Genomic DNA, 13,474 nt, shown 5'->3' on the forward strand with positions numbered 1-13,474 from the left:
CAAGAAGTTCAGTTAAAAACGAAGAGGTCTTTTGTTCCGTGCGCATGAGCCATGAAGGCCGTGGCACAGCAAATCAGCCAATCACAGTCAAGAACTTGAGGCACGGCCCTAAGCGGTAGCGAATCCACACCGTTGATTTTCCTTACTGCGTTTTTCTCTGTGCCACGGCCTTGAGTGTGATGACACGTCAGTTATTTAACGAAATGTTTTGTGTATATCTTGGAACATCCAGGGAATTCCTTTATTCTTGTTTATTCTTTTTTATGTATGTAAGTGCGTGCCACGAGAATTTCGAGTGATTTCGAGGTCATTCGAGGAGTAACTTTCATTTGAAGCGGTATTGCTGGTATTGCCCAACTGCCAGTAATTTTCCACTGAAGAGAGAGATCAGACAGGTGCCATTAGCATTAAACTGAAGAAGTCCGCGGCAGTACGAGGTAGGAGACGTCGGGTTTAGGTAATGGCGCAGTAGGCATCACTACCATTGTTAACTAATCTGCATATTCTACGACAAGTAGGTCGTCCTGGCCATCTTCGGAACAGCATAGCTTGAAGGCCATAAAATAATAGGAAGAAGGTGCATATTCTTCGGTCTAGCAGCGTCAGCAAGTAAATTTACGCGCGATACGTTTTGGGAGCTTCTGATACCGCATTAAGACAGGATGACGAAGAAAGGTACGTGTGCTGGTCGTTACGCACGATTGCTCCGGAAACGGCTTGCCCTGTAAATCGTTCCACTCAATAATTGATAATTTCCGTGATGCGTGTGTATGTGTGCGCGTGATAATTCGATCCATTACCTGAATTATTTGCTCGTATTTAGAAAAAGAACCGCAATATATATAAAATAGGTCAAATAATAAAGTAGTCGATATCCATATGGTTCTAAGAACAGGCAGTTTGAGTTTGTGAATTTTCTTATTTCGAAGTTACGATAATGATACCGATTTAAGGCAGGACGACAAAGAAAGGTACCCGTGCCGATCGTTACGTCCGATCTTTTGGGAGATTGCTTTCTTAATTTTTCCCGATAATTGCATCATTCTGTAAATGATCATTTCCGTGATCATAATTTAAATCCATTACCTGAATTATTTGCTCGTATTTAGAAAAAGGGGTGAAATGGGCTGGGATATATAGAAATAAGTCAAATAAAAGAAGTATTCGACGTATGTATGTTTTAACGGTATGTTGAGTCTGAGATTGAATTTCCATATTTCAAAATCCCGATAATAAAGTCATGACATTTCAAGGTTGTGACACAAATGGGCTATGTCGAAAATATTACGTATTTACACTCGCTGTATACACTCACGTTTGTGGGGTCAAGATGACATTATATAGATTCATTTTTGCGAAACTGTTTGTATATTTTAGCTTTACTTTTTTTCTCTGATGTTTAATATACTTATTTTACTTTAAATGTAGAAAGTGTAATGTGATTTGGGTACAAAGAACTGATTTATTTTATTATTATTTATATATTTAAAACATTTAATCTTTTCATAATTGAATTAATTGAGAGGTTCAAGTGTAATCTTAAAACTTGAAATGTACATGATCTTTGAGAAAGATGTGTTTAATAAAGAATAATATATATATGTGTATATAAATTATAGGAAAGAAGAAGAAGCAGGCAGCAGCAGCAGCAGCAGCAGATGTTGCTGCTGCATCAACCTCACAAGATGAGAAGAAAGAAACTTCAGGGCAAGCACTTCCTGGTTCATCACAGCAGGAGTCTAAGGCTCCACAACAGCAACAGAAAGTAGCTAAAGGTCCACAAAAGCAGCAAAGCCCACCACAACAACAGCAGCAGCCACAACTACAAGGAGCATGGGCTTCACGCCAGCAAGCACCTCAACCGTCACAGCAAGTACCCCAAGTACAGCAACAAACAGCACAGGTTCCATGGCAACAGCCACAGCAAGCACAAGTACCGCAAACAGCATGGGTTCCGCAACAACAAGTATCTCAAAGCCAACTACCGCAACAGCAAGGAGCACAGGGTATTCAACAGCCACAGCAAATACCGCAAACAGCATGGGCTCCGCGACAAGTACCCCAAAGCCAACTACCGCAACAGCAGCAGCAAGGAGCACAGAGTTTCCAACAGCCACAGCAAGTGCCGCAAGTACAGCAACAAACAGCACAGGTTCCATGGCAACAGTCACAACAAGCACAAGTACCGCAAACAGCATGGGTTCCGCGACAACAAGTACCCCAAAGCCAACTACCGCAACAGCAACAACAAACAGCATGGGGTCCGCGTCAACAAGCACCTCAAAGTCAATCACCGCAACATCCGCAGCAAGTACCACAAGCAGCATGGGGTCCGCGACAACAAGCACTTCAAAGTCAATCACCGCAACATCCACAGCAAGTACCACAAACAGCATGGGGTCCGCGACAACAAGCACCTCAAAGTCAATCACCGCAACATCCACAGCAAGTACCACAAACAGCATGGGGTCCGCGACAACAAGCACCTCAAAGTCAATCGCCGCAACATCCACAGCAAGTACCACAAGCAGCATGGGGCCCGCAACAACAAGTACCTCAAAGTCAATTGCCGCAACATCCACAGCAAGTACCACAAACAGCATGGGGTCCGCGACAACAAGCACCTCAAAGTCAATCACCGCAACATCCACAGCAAACAGCATGGGGTTCGCGACAACAAGTACCTCAAGGACAATTACAGCAACAGCAACAAGGAGCACAACGTCAGCAAAAAGCTTCAAGTAATAATATCAGTAATTGAAACATTAATACTAGAATGTTCATGTTTTAAATTTTTTCATTAAAGTAGGATATGAAATATATATAGACATATGTATGTATGACGAATGTATTATGCATTATTTTCATTTTTTATAGCTGAAATTGGTGGTGCCGGTGATCATCGACAAGTACCGACAGGTGGTAGTGGTATACACCAACAGCAACCATCAACAAGTAGATCTCTTGATGTACGATCATATATATATGTATATAATATGTACTATATTATTTTTTAAATATATTTTATAAATATGCGTGTTTAATAATATCCATCATAAACGGATGTATTAGATATCGCATTTTCAATTAATTCAGTTTTTAAATGTCTTTTTTTGTTTCAGGTATCTGAGCTTGGTATGACAGATCCATTCCGCTCACAAATAACTGAAAAGTCAAAAATGACATCTGCTCAATTGACGTCATATTATAACACGATACCAAAGAGAACAAATCCTGCGAAAGGTGGATCAGTAGGGGTGCCAGTTAGAGTATGGACAAATATGTTCAAGATTATATTTGACGATAAGTTTGTAACGAACGCAGTCCATTATGATATTGACATTAAGCCGTACAAAGAGAAAGAGGACAAAAAGAAAGCTAATAAAAAGGAACTAAATCTTCCCAAACCTTTATGTAGAAGTATTTTTGAAAAATGTAGAAATAAGCATTTTAAGAATAGATATCCGGCATATGATGGGAAGAAAAATGCGTATAGCGCGAATGATCTTCCTATCAATGATGTAAGTAATACATGCGTTGAATGTAATATAATTTATCACATTTGAAATAAGTTTTATAATATTGCTTGATCAAAAGCTAATTTCTAATTAAATCTACCAATAATTAAAACTAATAATTACACAGTTGTATCTTAAAAATGAAGATGTGTCAAGTAGACCTAAATGATTTAATTAGAAATCTAATTATATAAACAGATAAGCAAAAACTATAAAGAATAATTTTTCACATTTTTATATATTTCTTATTTTTTTTATAGATGGCTGATGTTTTCGAGCACGAAAATCCAGAGGGACGCAAGAATAAATATCAAATTGTTATAAGGAAAGTAGCTACTGTTGACCTTAGCTGGATAAAAAATTTGAGACCTGGTCTTCTGGAAGAGAGAGATCAAACTTCCGTACAAGTTTTAGATATAATTATGCGTCATGCACCGGAATCCCAGTATATTACCGTAAGTAATTAACAGTATTTTTTTGAACTCTGATCTTCGGCTTTTAAGAGTAACGCATATCGTGTATCGCCGCGATCGCCACTCATAGTCTTTTTTAGTACTAATTTTTGTACAATTATAAATAACATCGATTTTTGGAAAGTAAATCGCTTGTTAAAAAAACGTTTTTGCATATTATTGTTTGAACTTTCCAATCTGCTTTTTCAATATATACTTATATTTATACTTCATAATAAATTTTAGATATGGGTTGTAATCGAAGGAAATTGATTGATATAAACAAATTTACATGATGCATAATTCAAAATGTATTTTATTATAGATCGGAAAGTCACTCTACTGGGATATAAATGAGAATGAACCATTAGGTGGTGGCTTAGCTCTAGGGCGCGGTGGATTTATGTCTGGGGTACTTGGCTGGAGTCCGTATCTAAATGTAGATGGTAAAGTATTTACGTTAATTAATACATTTATCATTTGAACTACAAACAAATGTATAAGCAATATTTTTAAAGCTTTTGTAATGGCTTAAACCGAAAACTACAATAAATATCCTTATCTATAATCTCTATGTAATATCTCTTGTATTTTGTTTAGTTTCTCATAAAGGATTTACCATGAAGCAAAGAGTACTTGACTATATAGCTGAAGTTTTAAGGGTCAGAGAAGACAACATTACTTACGATGATGTCATGCGTGAATCTAAGATACAAAGTTTTTTGAGAGGCTTAAAAGTGACTTATGAAATACCCAACGTATCGAGGCGGACGCATCGCATAATTAAATTGAGCCATAACGATTGTAATACAGAATTCAAACAGGAATCATCAGATGGAACAATATCAAAAACAACAACAATAAAAAAATATTTTTGGGAGTCCAAGAAATATAATATACGAAGGGCTAATTTGCCTACTCTTCATGTGAGCACGAAGTCTGACGGAAGTGAAATTTTGCTGCCTATCGAAGTGCGTAAGCTGTTTTATATTTGCTACAAGTGATAGCATAAGATAAATGAAAAAAAGCAATTTTCTTATTTACAGTTATGCACTATTATGCCGAATCAGCCTATTAGAAAGCTGGACGAAGAGCAAACTACAAACATGATCAGAAAAGCAGCAACTGATGCGTTTACCCGTAAAAGAAGAATAGAGGAAGCGGTACAAAACATTTTACATTCGTATATTGTGAACATGTATTTTATCATTATTTAATATATTATATATTTGTAGTTCAGCAAAATCCAAGTTAACGGAAGTCCCGTCATGTCAAGAGAGTTTCATCTATCTGTCCGCCCAGAAATGGAAGACGTACAGGCCAGAGTTTTACCTGCTCCAGAATTGAGATATGCCAGAGGAAAGGCACAAGTAAGACGAGGGACATGGAATATTCAACCGTTTAACGAAGCCAAACATTTGGAGAAGTCAACGTGGACTATTGTCAATTTGTCTGGAATGCCGAACCTGGAGCCTACTATGCAAGAATTCGCGAAAATGTTGCAAACTACTGGTTAAGTATAAAAAAAAAATAAAATTTAGATAGAAATGTATTCCGTCGAGGACTTCTAAAAAGTGTAATGCATTTGTTAATTGTTTATTCGAAAAGAATTTTATCATGGTGCATAGTTTGCAATTGTAAATTTAGATTTTCGACGAATTGTATTGAATTTTGAATCATACGACACATAGATTATATTCATATTTTATATTTTGTTACATTAATTTTTTTTTTTTTTTTTAGCAAAGGAAGTTGGTATGATAATTGAGCAGTCTCGTCCATTTGATCATTTTAGATTAAACGAATTAGATAAAATTACAAAATTCTTCATTGACAATAAGAAGTTAAAATTAATAATAGTTATCATACCTAATCGTACAGACGTAATGTATGGTGAGTAAATGATTCTTTTTATTATATTTCTTATTCTGAATATAAATCGGTTTGGTGTTATTTATCATTGTTTCAGGTAAAGTAAAAAAGATTACCGAGATGGACGTTGGTGTTTTAACACAATGTATAAAACTTCAAACTTTGAAGAGATGTCAAGTAGCGACAGTAAGGAACATACTGCTAAAAATAAACTCAAAATTAAATGGCGTCAATCACATATTTGATAGAATGTAAGTGAATAATACTTGTATTTTAACATATCTGTAACCTCGAGTAAAACTGTTTTCCTCTTTTTTTTCTTTTTTAGGCCAGCATGTCTGAACGACAAATATCCTTGTATGCTTGTTGGCGCCGACGTGACTCATCCGTCTCCCGATTCTAAAGATTCACCATCTATAGCAGCGGTTTGTATAATTATTAAACATAGCTTTTCTTTTATATGAATATATATATATATATATATATATATATATATATATATATATAAATGAATTAATAAGAAATTTTATTAACTCAGGTTGCTGCAAGTAGAGATAAATCAGCTTTCCGATATAATGTTGCACTTAGACTTCAACAACCCAAAGAAGAAATGATTTTAGATCTTGAAGAAATAATACTAACGCAACTTAGAGTCTATCTGCAGGAAACAAAATGTTGTCCAAAGAGAATCGTCTATTATCGGTATGTATTGACGATACTCAATGTTATGTAACCTATTAAAAATAATGTTTTTATAAGTACATAAAGGAAAACTCAGTTTTAAATGTATAATGTAAAATAAATAAGAAACTTATATATATATATATATGTACGAGTAAAATCTGAAATTTTTTTTAATCTTTACAAATATATTTTATATATATATACTTATATTTTAACGCAATTTTATATTTATATTAATTTCCAGAGACGGAGTGAGCGAGGGGCAACTTCCACAAGTTATGCATTATGAAATAGGAGCTATTCAAAAAGCGGTTACTAGATTCACTCGCAGCGGTATTGAAATTAATTGCTTGGTCGTTCAGAAGAGACACCATGTGCGTCTCTTCCCTAAGTCCAAAGATATACGTGACACCGAGGACACAAGAAATTATAACGTGAAAGCGGGTACAATTGTCGACACGACTATTACCCATCCAGAGCACATTGATTTTTATCTTGTATCACATGCGAGTATTCAGGTAGGTCGATACATTAGGTTAATATTTTTAAATAAAAATTAAATTTATAAACTATAAATATTTTTTCAATGAAGTTTATTTGATGTATAGTGTTGATGTATAATTATAAATGTAGGGTACAGCGAGGCCTACAAAATACAGATGCATCTTCAACGATTCCCACTTTACCGAAGATCAGATTGAAGAGTTGACATATTATCTTTGTCATATATATGCCCGCTGTGCAAGAGCTGTAAGCTATCCGGCGCCTACCTATTATGCTCATTTAGCAGCTTATCGTGGAAGAGCCTTGATACAAGGGTAAGCAATCTATTACGCTATGAATCAGATATTGATTATAATCATGATCTGTAAGATATTATTTCCATTTATCAGGAACAGAGACTTTAGGTTGAGTGACTTGGAAAGGGAACAGAGAAACTTTATAATAAGAATGGGAGAATCACCAATGTTTTTTGTTTAAGGATAGATATTCATGATTTTTGAAGGATTTCCGAGAATCGCTTTGTAGTTGAGACATAATGTCCAACTGATACATATTATAGTTATAACAAATTACAAATATTTTACTTTTATAATTAAATAAATTGTTCTTTATTAACTTTAACTTTAACTATAGCATCTCACAAAAAAAGCGCGCTTTTATCGAAAAAAAGACAGTTCAGAATATGGGCCTATGACTATATGATGAAATGTATAATCATATGTGCGCTTCGTATCTTTACATTTACATATAAACTAAATAGCCTTGGGAATAAGGTTTACTAATTGTAATTTTTAATAGAAAGTTATTCAAATGTCTAGACAATAGTAATTGCACATGCAGTGATATGCTAACGTCGTACTGCGGTAGTACTATATCCAACGTTTATGATCTGTATCTTCACGTTTGAGAATATAAAATTTATTTGTAAAGAATTACATTTATGATCATGTACTCGTTAAAAAAGGAACAAATAAATGGCGTTTATACGAAAAATACTTTGTTATGTTTTATAATAGTTTGAAAGCGACAGAAAGATTGTTGATATACGCAAGGAGTGTCTTTTATACTCTATTGACAGAAATGCGAAAGACGCACAGCGTTTTATAAGGATCTAAGAAGTTAAGAAGTCCCGTAATCTTAATTGTGTAACATACAATGTGAAATATTGTATTTAATATCTCGACTACTTATTCATATGCATTTAAAGCAATTGTTTTTATAAATGCATTGCTATTCTAAAGTATATAATTGTTTATATACTTTATTTTTGTAAAAAATGAGTGCATTTTTAGATTGTCTTCTCAATGGCAGCGCGCAATCTATACGCGTAAAGTGTATAATGTGCACTATGTGCACACAGACGGACAAAGAGAAGCCTGAGAGGGCTAGTCAGGCTTCTCTCTCTCTCTCTCTCTCTCTCTCTCTCTCTGATTGTGAGGTGCAGATAATTGTTCTTTTTTTTGTTTCTATGGTACGGTTATATGCTTTCACCACGTGTTGGGTTTGATCGTTTTCTCGCGCGTCTGTGCCTGGCCAGTGGTAAACAAATTTTTTATGCCACTGCGATACTGTTCCGTAACGTAAAAAGATGTCCGTGCCCGAGAAAGTGCTGATGCGAAAAATTAAGAAACGGGAAAAGACAAAATTAACAGTGCTAAAGCGGCGAGAGGAGGAGAAAGGTAAGGGTTTTCTGACTTTCGAGGTTAGCTCTTGTGAAATAAAAACATATCTGTCGAGTAATGGGACTGTGTATTTAAGACAATTGCTTAGCAAAATTAGTATCTACAGTATCTTTTAGTATTGGCCTCTTTCTTTTTTTTTTCGTTATAGATATATCCTTCTTGTCATTTATTTTAAACACTTGTTATACAGATGCAATCAAGCCAGAAAAAATACCCGAGACGATACCTCAGCAAAACACAGAGGATATCCCTCCAAAAAGTTTGTAGAAATTATTCCAACTTATTTTTATAATTTATTCTTTTAATTATTTTATAAGTGTATAAAATATATGAATTTTTTAAGCTAATATAAAATACCATTAGTGGAATTAATTATATTTGCATTTTCCGTTTTATTATATGATTATTAATAGTGATTCGTATATCTTTCTTAGAAAAGATGAAGTTAAAGATACTTGAGAAAAGTGAAAGATCTGAGGTAGCTGAACAACTTCCGACTACTGACAATGAGAATTGTACGTATTTCTGATATGCTGACATTAGAAATTGAATGATATATATTCGAGCGCTTTCTATATATAATGACATGTTGATATATATTTTTGTTTAGTACCTGGCACAGCTGTAGGTTTTGAAGTGACAAACGATACAAGCTTCTCGGTGTTGAGCGAGAAGGTATGCGAGAATACGCTGAAGGCGATAAAGGATATGGGTTTTACAAATATGACTGAGATACAAGCGAAAGCTATTCCACCCCTTCTGGAAGGGAGAGATTTGGTTGGCGCTGCCAAAACTGGATCTGGCAAAACTCTGGCGTTCTTAATTCCCGCCGTCGAACTGATTTACAAGTTGAAGTTTATGCCCCGTAACGGTACATAATAAACGATCGATATATATAGCTAGTATCAGAAAAACATTTCGATATTTTTTATTTTGTGAATAATTTTTATGAATTTGTTTTCACGTAAGTAAAAGATAACTACGTTCGTTTAAATGCGAATATAATTTTTGCCTAAAATATTCAATAGTGTTTGATGTATTTAACATATTTAGTCCTTCAATAGTGATGATTTCTATCATTGAATTTTGTAGAGATGACTTGAAAATAGAAGCTGCTGCTAGAAATAAAGTTGTCTCGATGTGTATTCTGATTATTCAATTATACAAAATCGGCAGAAGGATTTAATGGATAAATATTTACAGGCACCGGTTGCATCATTATGTCTCCCACGAGAGAATTGTCTATGCAAACTTTCGGGGTCTTGAAAGAATTGATGAAGTATCATTATCACACGTACGGTCTGCTGATGGGTGGTGCCAGTAGGCAGACCGAAGCGCAAAAGCTCGAAAAGGGAATCAACATTATCGTGGCAACGCCGGGACGATTATTAGATCATTTGCAAAATACGCCCGATTTCTTATACAAGAATCTTCAGTGTCTGGTCATCGATGAAGCTGATCGTATTCTGGATATTGGATACGAAGAAGAGTTGAAGCAAATCATCAACATCCTTCCCAGTAAGTGACACACTGCGTTAATAATGTTAAAAGCAATTTTTTTTTCCTGCTACTATGTGAGTTATTGTTGCAGAACGCCGGCAAACTATGCTCTTCAGTGCGACGCAGACACAGAAGGTAGCGACGATAACGACGTTAGCCCTAAAAAAAGAACCTATATACGTGGGGGTCGACGACGACAAGGAAATGGCGACTGTGGAGGGCTTGCAACAAGGCTACGTTACGTGCCCGAGCGAGAAAAGATTTTTACTTCTGTTCACGTTCTTAAAGAAAAACCGAAAGAAGAAAATGATGGTCTTCTTCAGTTCCTGCATGTCCGTTAAATATCACCACGAACTCCTAAACTACATCGATTTACCAGTGATGAGTATACACGTACGTTACTAAATCATTCCCAACGCCACTCGGAGCCGCGATATTTTCATGAATTTCCGACTTAGCATTCACGCTTTCGTTAACAGGGTAAGCAGAAACAAACGAAAAGGACCACGACCTTTTACCAATTTTGTAACGCTTCTTCGGGTATTCTGCTTTGCACTGACGTGGCTGCGAGAGGTCTGGATATACCCGATGTTGACTGGATCGTGCAGTACGATCCACCAGACGATCCCAAGGTAGAGATTGTCGCATAATTTTGCTTTGCTTAACATTAAAAGAAGCAGAGAGATATTATGATCTTTCCAATAGTACGGATTAATGAATATCGATTCTTAATGTCGAACTTGTATGACTTTTAGGAATACATCCATCGTGTTGGTCGAACTGCTCGCGGGGAGGGTAGCAGCGGTCATGCTTTGCTGATATTACGACCGGAGGAGCTTGGCTTCCTTCGTTATCTCAAGGAAGCTCGCGTACCCGTGAACGAATATGAATTTTCTTGGAATAAAATCGCCGATATACAATTACAGGTAGGTATATACAATACATATATTATGATTCTTCCTTTAAAATATACTTTGAAAATTTTTTTGTCTGAATTTTAAATGCTTTGTGTTTAAATCGAAACTACGAGGCACGGAAACATGTTTAGAAGTGTTAATATATGTATCTATGTGATTTCATCGCATCTTTTAGTAGAGAAATTGATATATGCAACTCTATCAGTTTAACTAGTCTCTTCTAATATTTTAGAAGCGATAAAGACATAAGATTTTCTGTTTTAGCTTGAGAAGTTGATATCGAAGAACTATTTCTTACATCAGTCAGCAAAGGATGCATTTAAGAATTACGTCAGAGCGTATGATTCACATCATTTGAAGCAGGTCTTTGATATAGAGACTCTGGATTTGGTGAAAGTCGCTAAATCGTTTGGATTTACCGTACCACCAGCAGTAGATTTGAGTAAGTTTTTTTTTAATTTAATAATAGAAATCATATCACCGCTAATGGAAACACATATTGTAAGTTGGGGCAAAAGTGCAAAAGTTTTCTCGGACAAATCTATTTATAACTTTTTTAAATAAATATCTTTAAAGATTCTTAGATATTTATTCGAATTTCAATTAATAACATAGAGAAAAAAGTAATTCAATTTACATTTGTCATCTATATCTGAATTAATCAAAATCTTAATTACTGGTTTCTCGATATTAGCCTCCAAATGTGGATTTGTCTTGAACCAGCACAAATATGCATTGCTAGTTAGCCTAAAGTCAAACTTTCTTTTTTTTCCTATGTAAGAGGTGGGAATCAGCAAGTCTTCACGACCACGAAAAAGGCTCGGCGGGGGCGGCTATGGACATTTCAAAAATATAAACGACCCGAGTTCGGCAAAGCGGCTGAATCGCACCAAGACCTTTCGCCAGATAGGCAAACGTGGGCAGGACAATCGGCAATTCAGCAGATAACAGTCATCCCCGCGCACCTTATAGGCGTAGACGGCAGACAATGGCGTACGATGGCGGCGCATCATTAGGGATCAATTTAACGATATTAATACATCTCGGTGTGGTAACCTGAGGATCGGCAGCATAACAATCCCGCCAACTTAATCGCTCGAAGATGATCCCGCTGCCCTACCGGCGACGTGTAAATAAGGTGCAACGCGAGAGAAGCATACGTTCAAATCGTATTTTCTCATATACATTTGGAGTCGGAATAAACTTATCCGCACCGTATGTATTATGTATACTGTAAATAGTTTTAGTAAAATGGTTATAAGCAAAGATCGTCCGAGTGCTCGTCAAACGGCATCTTTCGCGAGTCTCAGACATAAGAACATTTAAGGTATCAAGCTCCGGCATTGTCGATGTCATTATACAGTTTTAGATTTAACGTCAGATCGGAAATATATTCGCTTTATGTCAAGAAGTCGTTCCTGACTCATTCCGTTTTTTTTTCTTCTTAACGATTCTAAATTGTTCTGTCCTGTTTTTCTTAAGTTTTTTTTATCAAGCCAGTCACAGAATCCGCGAATGCGTGCAAGTTTCTTTTTCTCCGCTCGAAGATTCGAAGATTGCAGAGGCGATCGGGACCGGGAATGGAAGGAAGGATGCGGAGTAATAGGAGGGGAAAAAAGTTCAAGACGAAGTAATTTATAACGCGCGACACCCACACGGTTTTCACGGTGAGGCCATGTACGGACGCGTGACGTCAACGTCACTTTTGCATTTGCCGACGTGTGCGTGCGAGTGCGTACGTGCGCGCGTGTAGGCGCTGGATATACACGGCATAGAAGGTAAAGTCCGTGGGAGAGTACTAAAGAGGCGGTGTAATCGGCGCGGCCGATCGATCGGCAATCGCACCTTGAATTCGACCTATGCGCGACCCGTTCCGTCACGTATTTCGCCGGCGATTTTTCGGAATTACGGATGAGAGGCCGATCGAACGGGATCGGAGAACAGAAACGTGCCGCAGTTTAGTAGTTTAGTTCCAAATTCACGGATTCGATTTATCAAATTATCCGAGCACCTGGATTTCAGCGATCGGATAATAATTCTTTCGGATATAATTGAAATGTCATATTTAATACAAGTATATTGAAGTATATTAAAGTATATTAGTATTTATGAAGCTAATGAAGTATTTTTAGATTTATTGGGACCGCACGAGTTCGACATCTCCGAATTTCAGACGCTCGTTGAAAAAGGACAACTTTTTCTTCCGGTTTCTTCAGCGTCTGCATTTGAATCAATGATAACCGGCTCGCCACCGTTCATCGCGATCTATTTTACAGTCTTTATTAGTGAATTAGACTATAACGAGCCTCGAGCGAGACCTCGATCCGTACTTTTTTTTTGCGGTC

At 36.4% G+C, this 13,474-nt stretch overlaps 2 protein-coding genes across 3 annotated transcripts; both read left to right on the forward strand.

The window, feature by feature from the left end:
- The first annotated feature begins 165 nt into the window (after positions 1–165).
- On the forward strand, positions 166–8,023 carry Ago2 (Argonaute 2). 2 transcript variants are annotated; one of them, XM_071778845.1, is made up of 17 exons: positions 166–437; positions 516–675; positions 1,620–2,741; positions 2,878–2,969; positions 3,123–3,521; positions 3,779–3,973; positions 4,296–4,416; positions 4,571–4,941; positions 5,017–5,133; positions 5,206–5,482; positions 5,714–5,863; positions 5,940–6,093; positions 6,171–6,267; positions 6,381–6,544; positions 6,771–7,044; positions 7,160–7,344; positions 7,420–8,023. In XM_071778845.1, exons 2-17 carry the CDS (start codon positions 663–665, stop codon positions 7,505–7,507), a joined length of 3,819 nt encoding a protein of 1,272 aa, XP_071634946.1. In that variant the 5' UTR covers positions 166–437; positions 516–662; the 3' UTR covers positions 7,508–8,023. The 2 variants fall into 2 exon arrangements, with proteins under 2 accessions (XP_071634946.1, XP_071634939.1); XM_071778838.1 differs by having other exon boundaries at positions 519–675.
- Positions 8,024–8,169: 146 nt separating this feature from the next.
- Positions 8,170–12,540, forward strand: LOC139813397 (probable ATP-dependent RNA helicase pitchoune). Its single transcript, XM_071778898.1, has 10 exons — positions 8,170–8,709; positions 8,903–8,971; positions 9,147–9,227; positions 9,323–9,583; positions 9,916–10,230; positions 10,304–10,605; positions 10,692–10,844; positions 10,968–11,138; positions 11,394–11,571; positions 11,911–12,540. Exons 1-10 carry the CDS (start codon positions 8,619–8,621, stop codon positions 12,075–12,077), a joined length of 1,788 nt encoding a protein of 595 aa, XP_071634999.1. The 5' UTR covers positions 8,170–8,618; the 3' UTR covers positions 12,078–12,540.
- The last annotated feature ends 934 nt before the right edge of the window (positions 12,541–13,474 follow it).

Source organism: Temnothorax longispinosus, chromosome 1 (assembly GCF_030848805.1).
Source record: "Temnothorax longispinosus isolate EJ_2023e chromosome 1, Tlon_JGU_v1, whole genome shotgun sequence".
Classification (NCBI taxonomy): domain Eukaryota; kingdom Metazoa; phylum Arthropoda; class Insecta; order Hymenoptera; family Formicidae; genus Temnothorax; species Temnothorax longispinosus.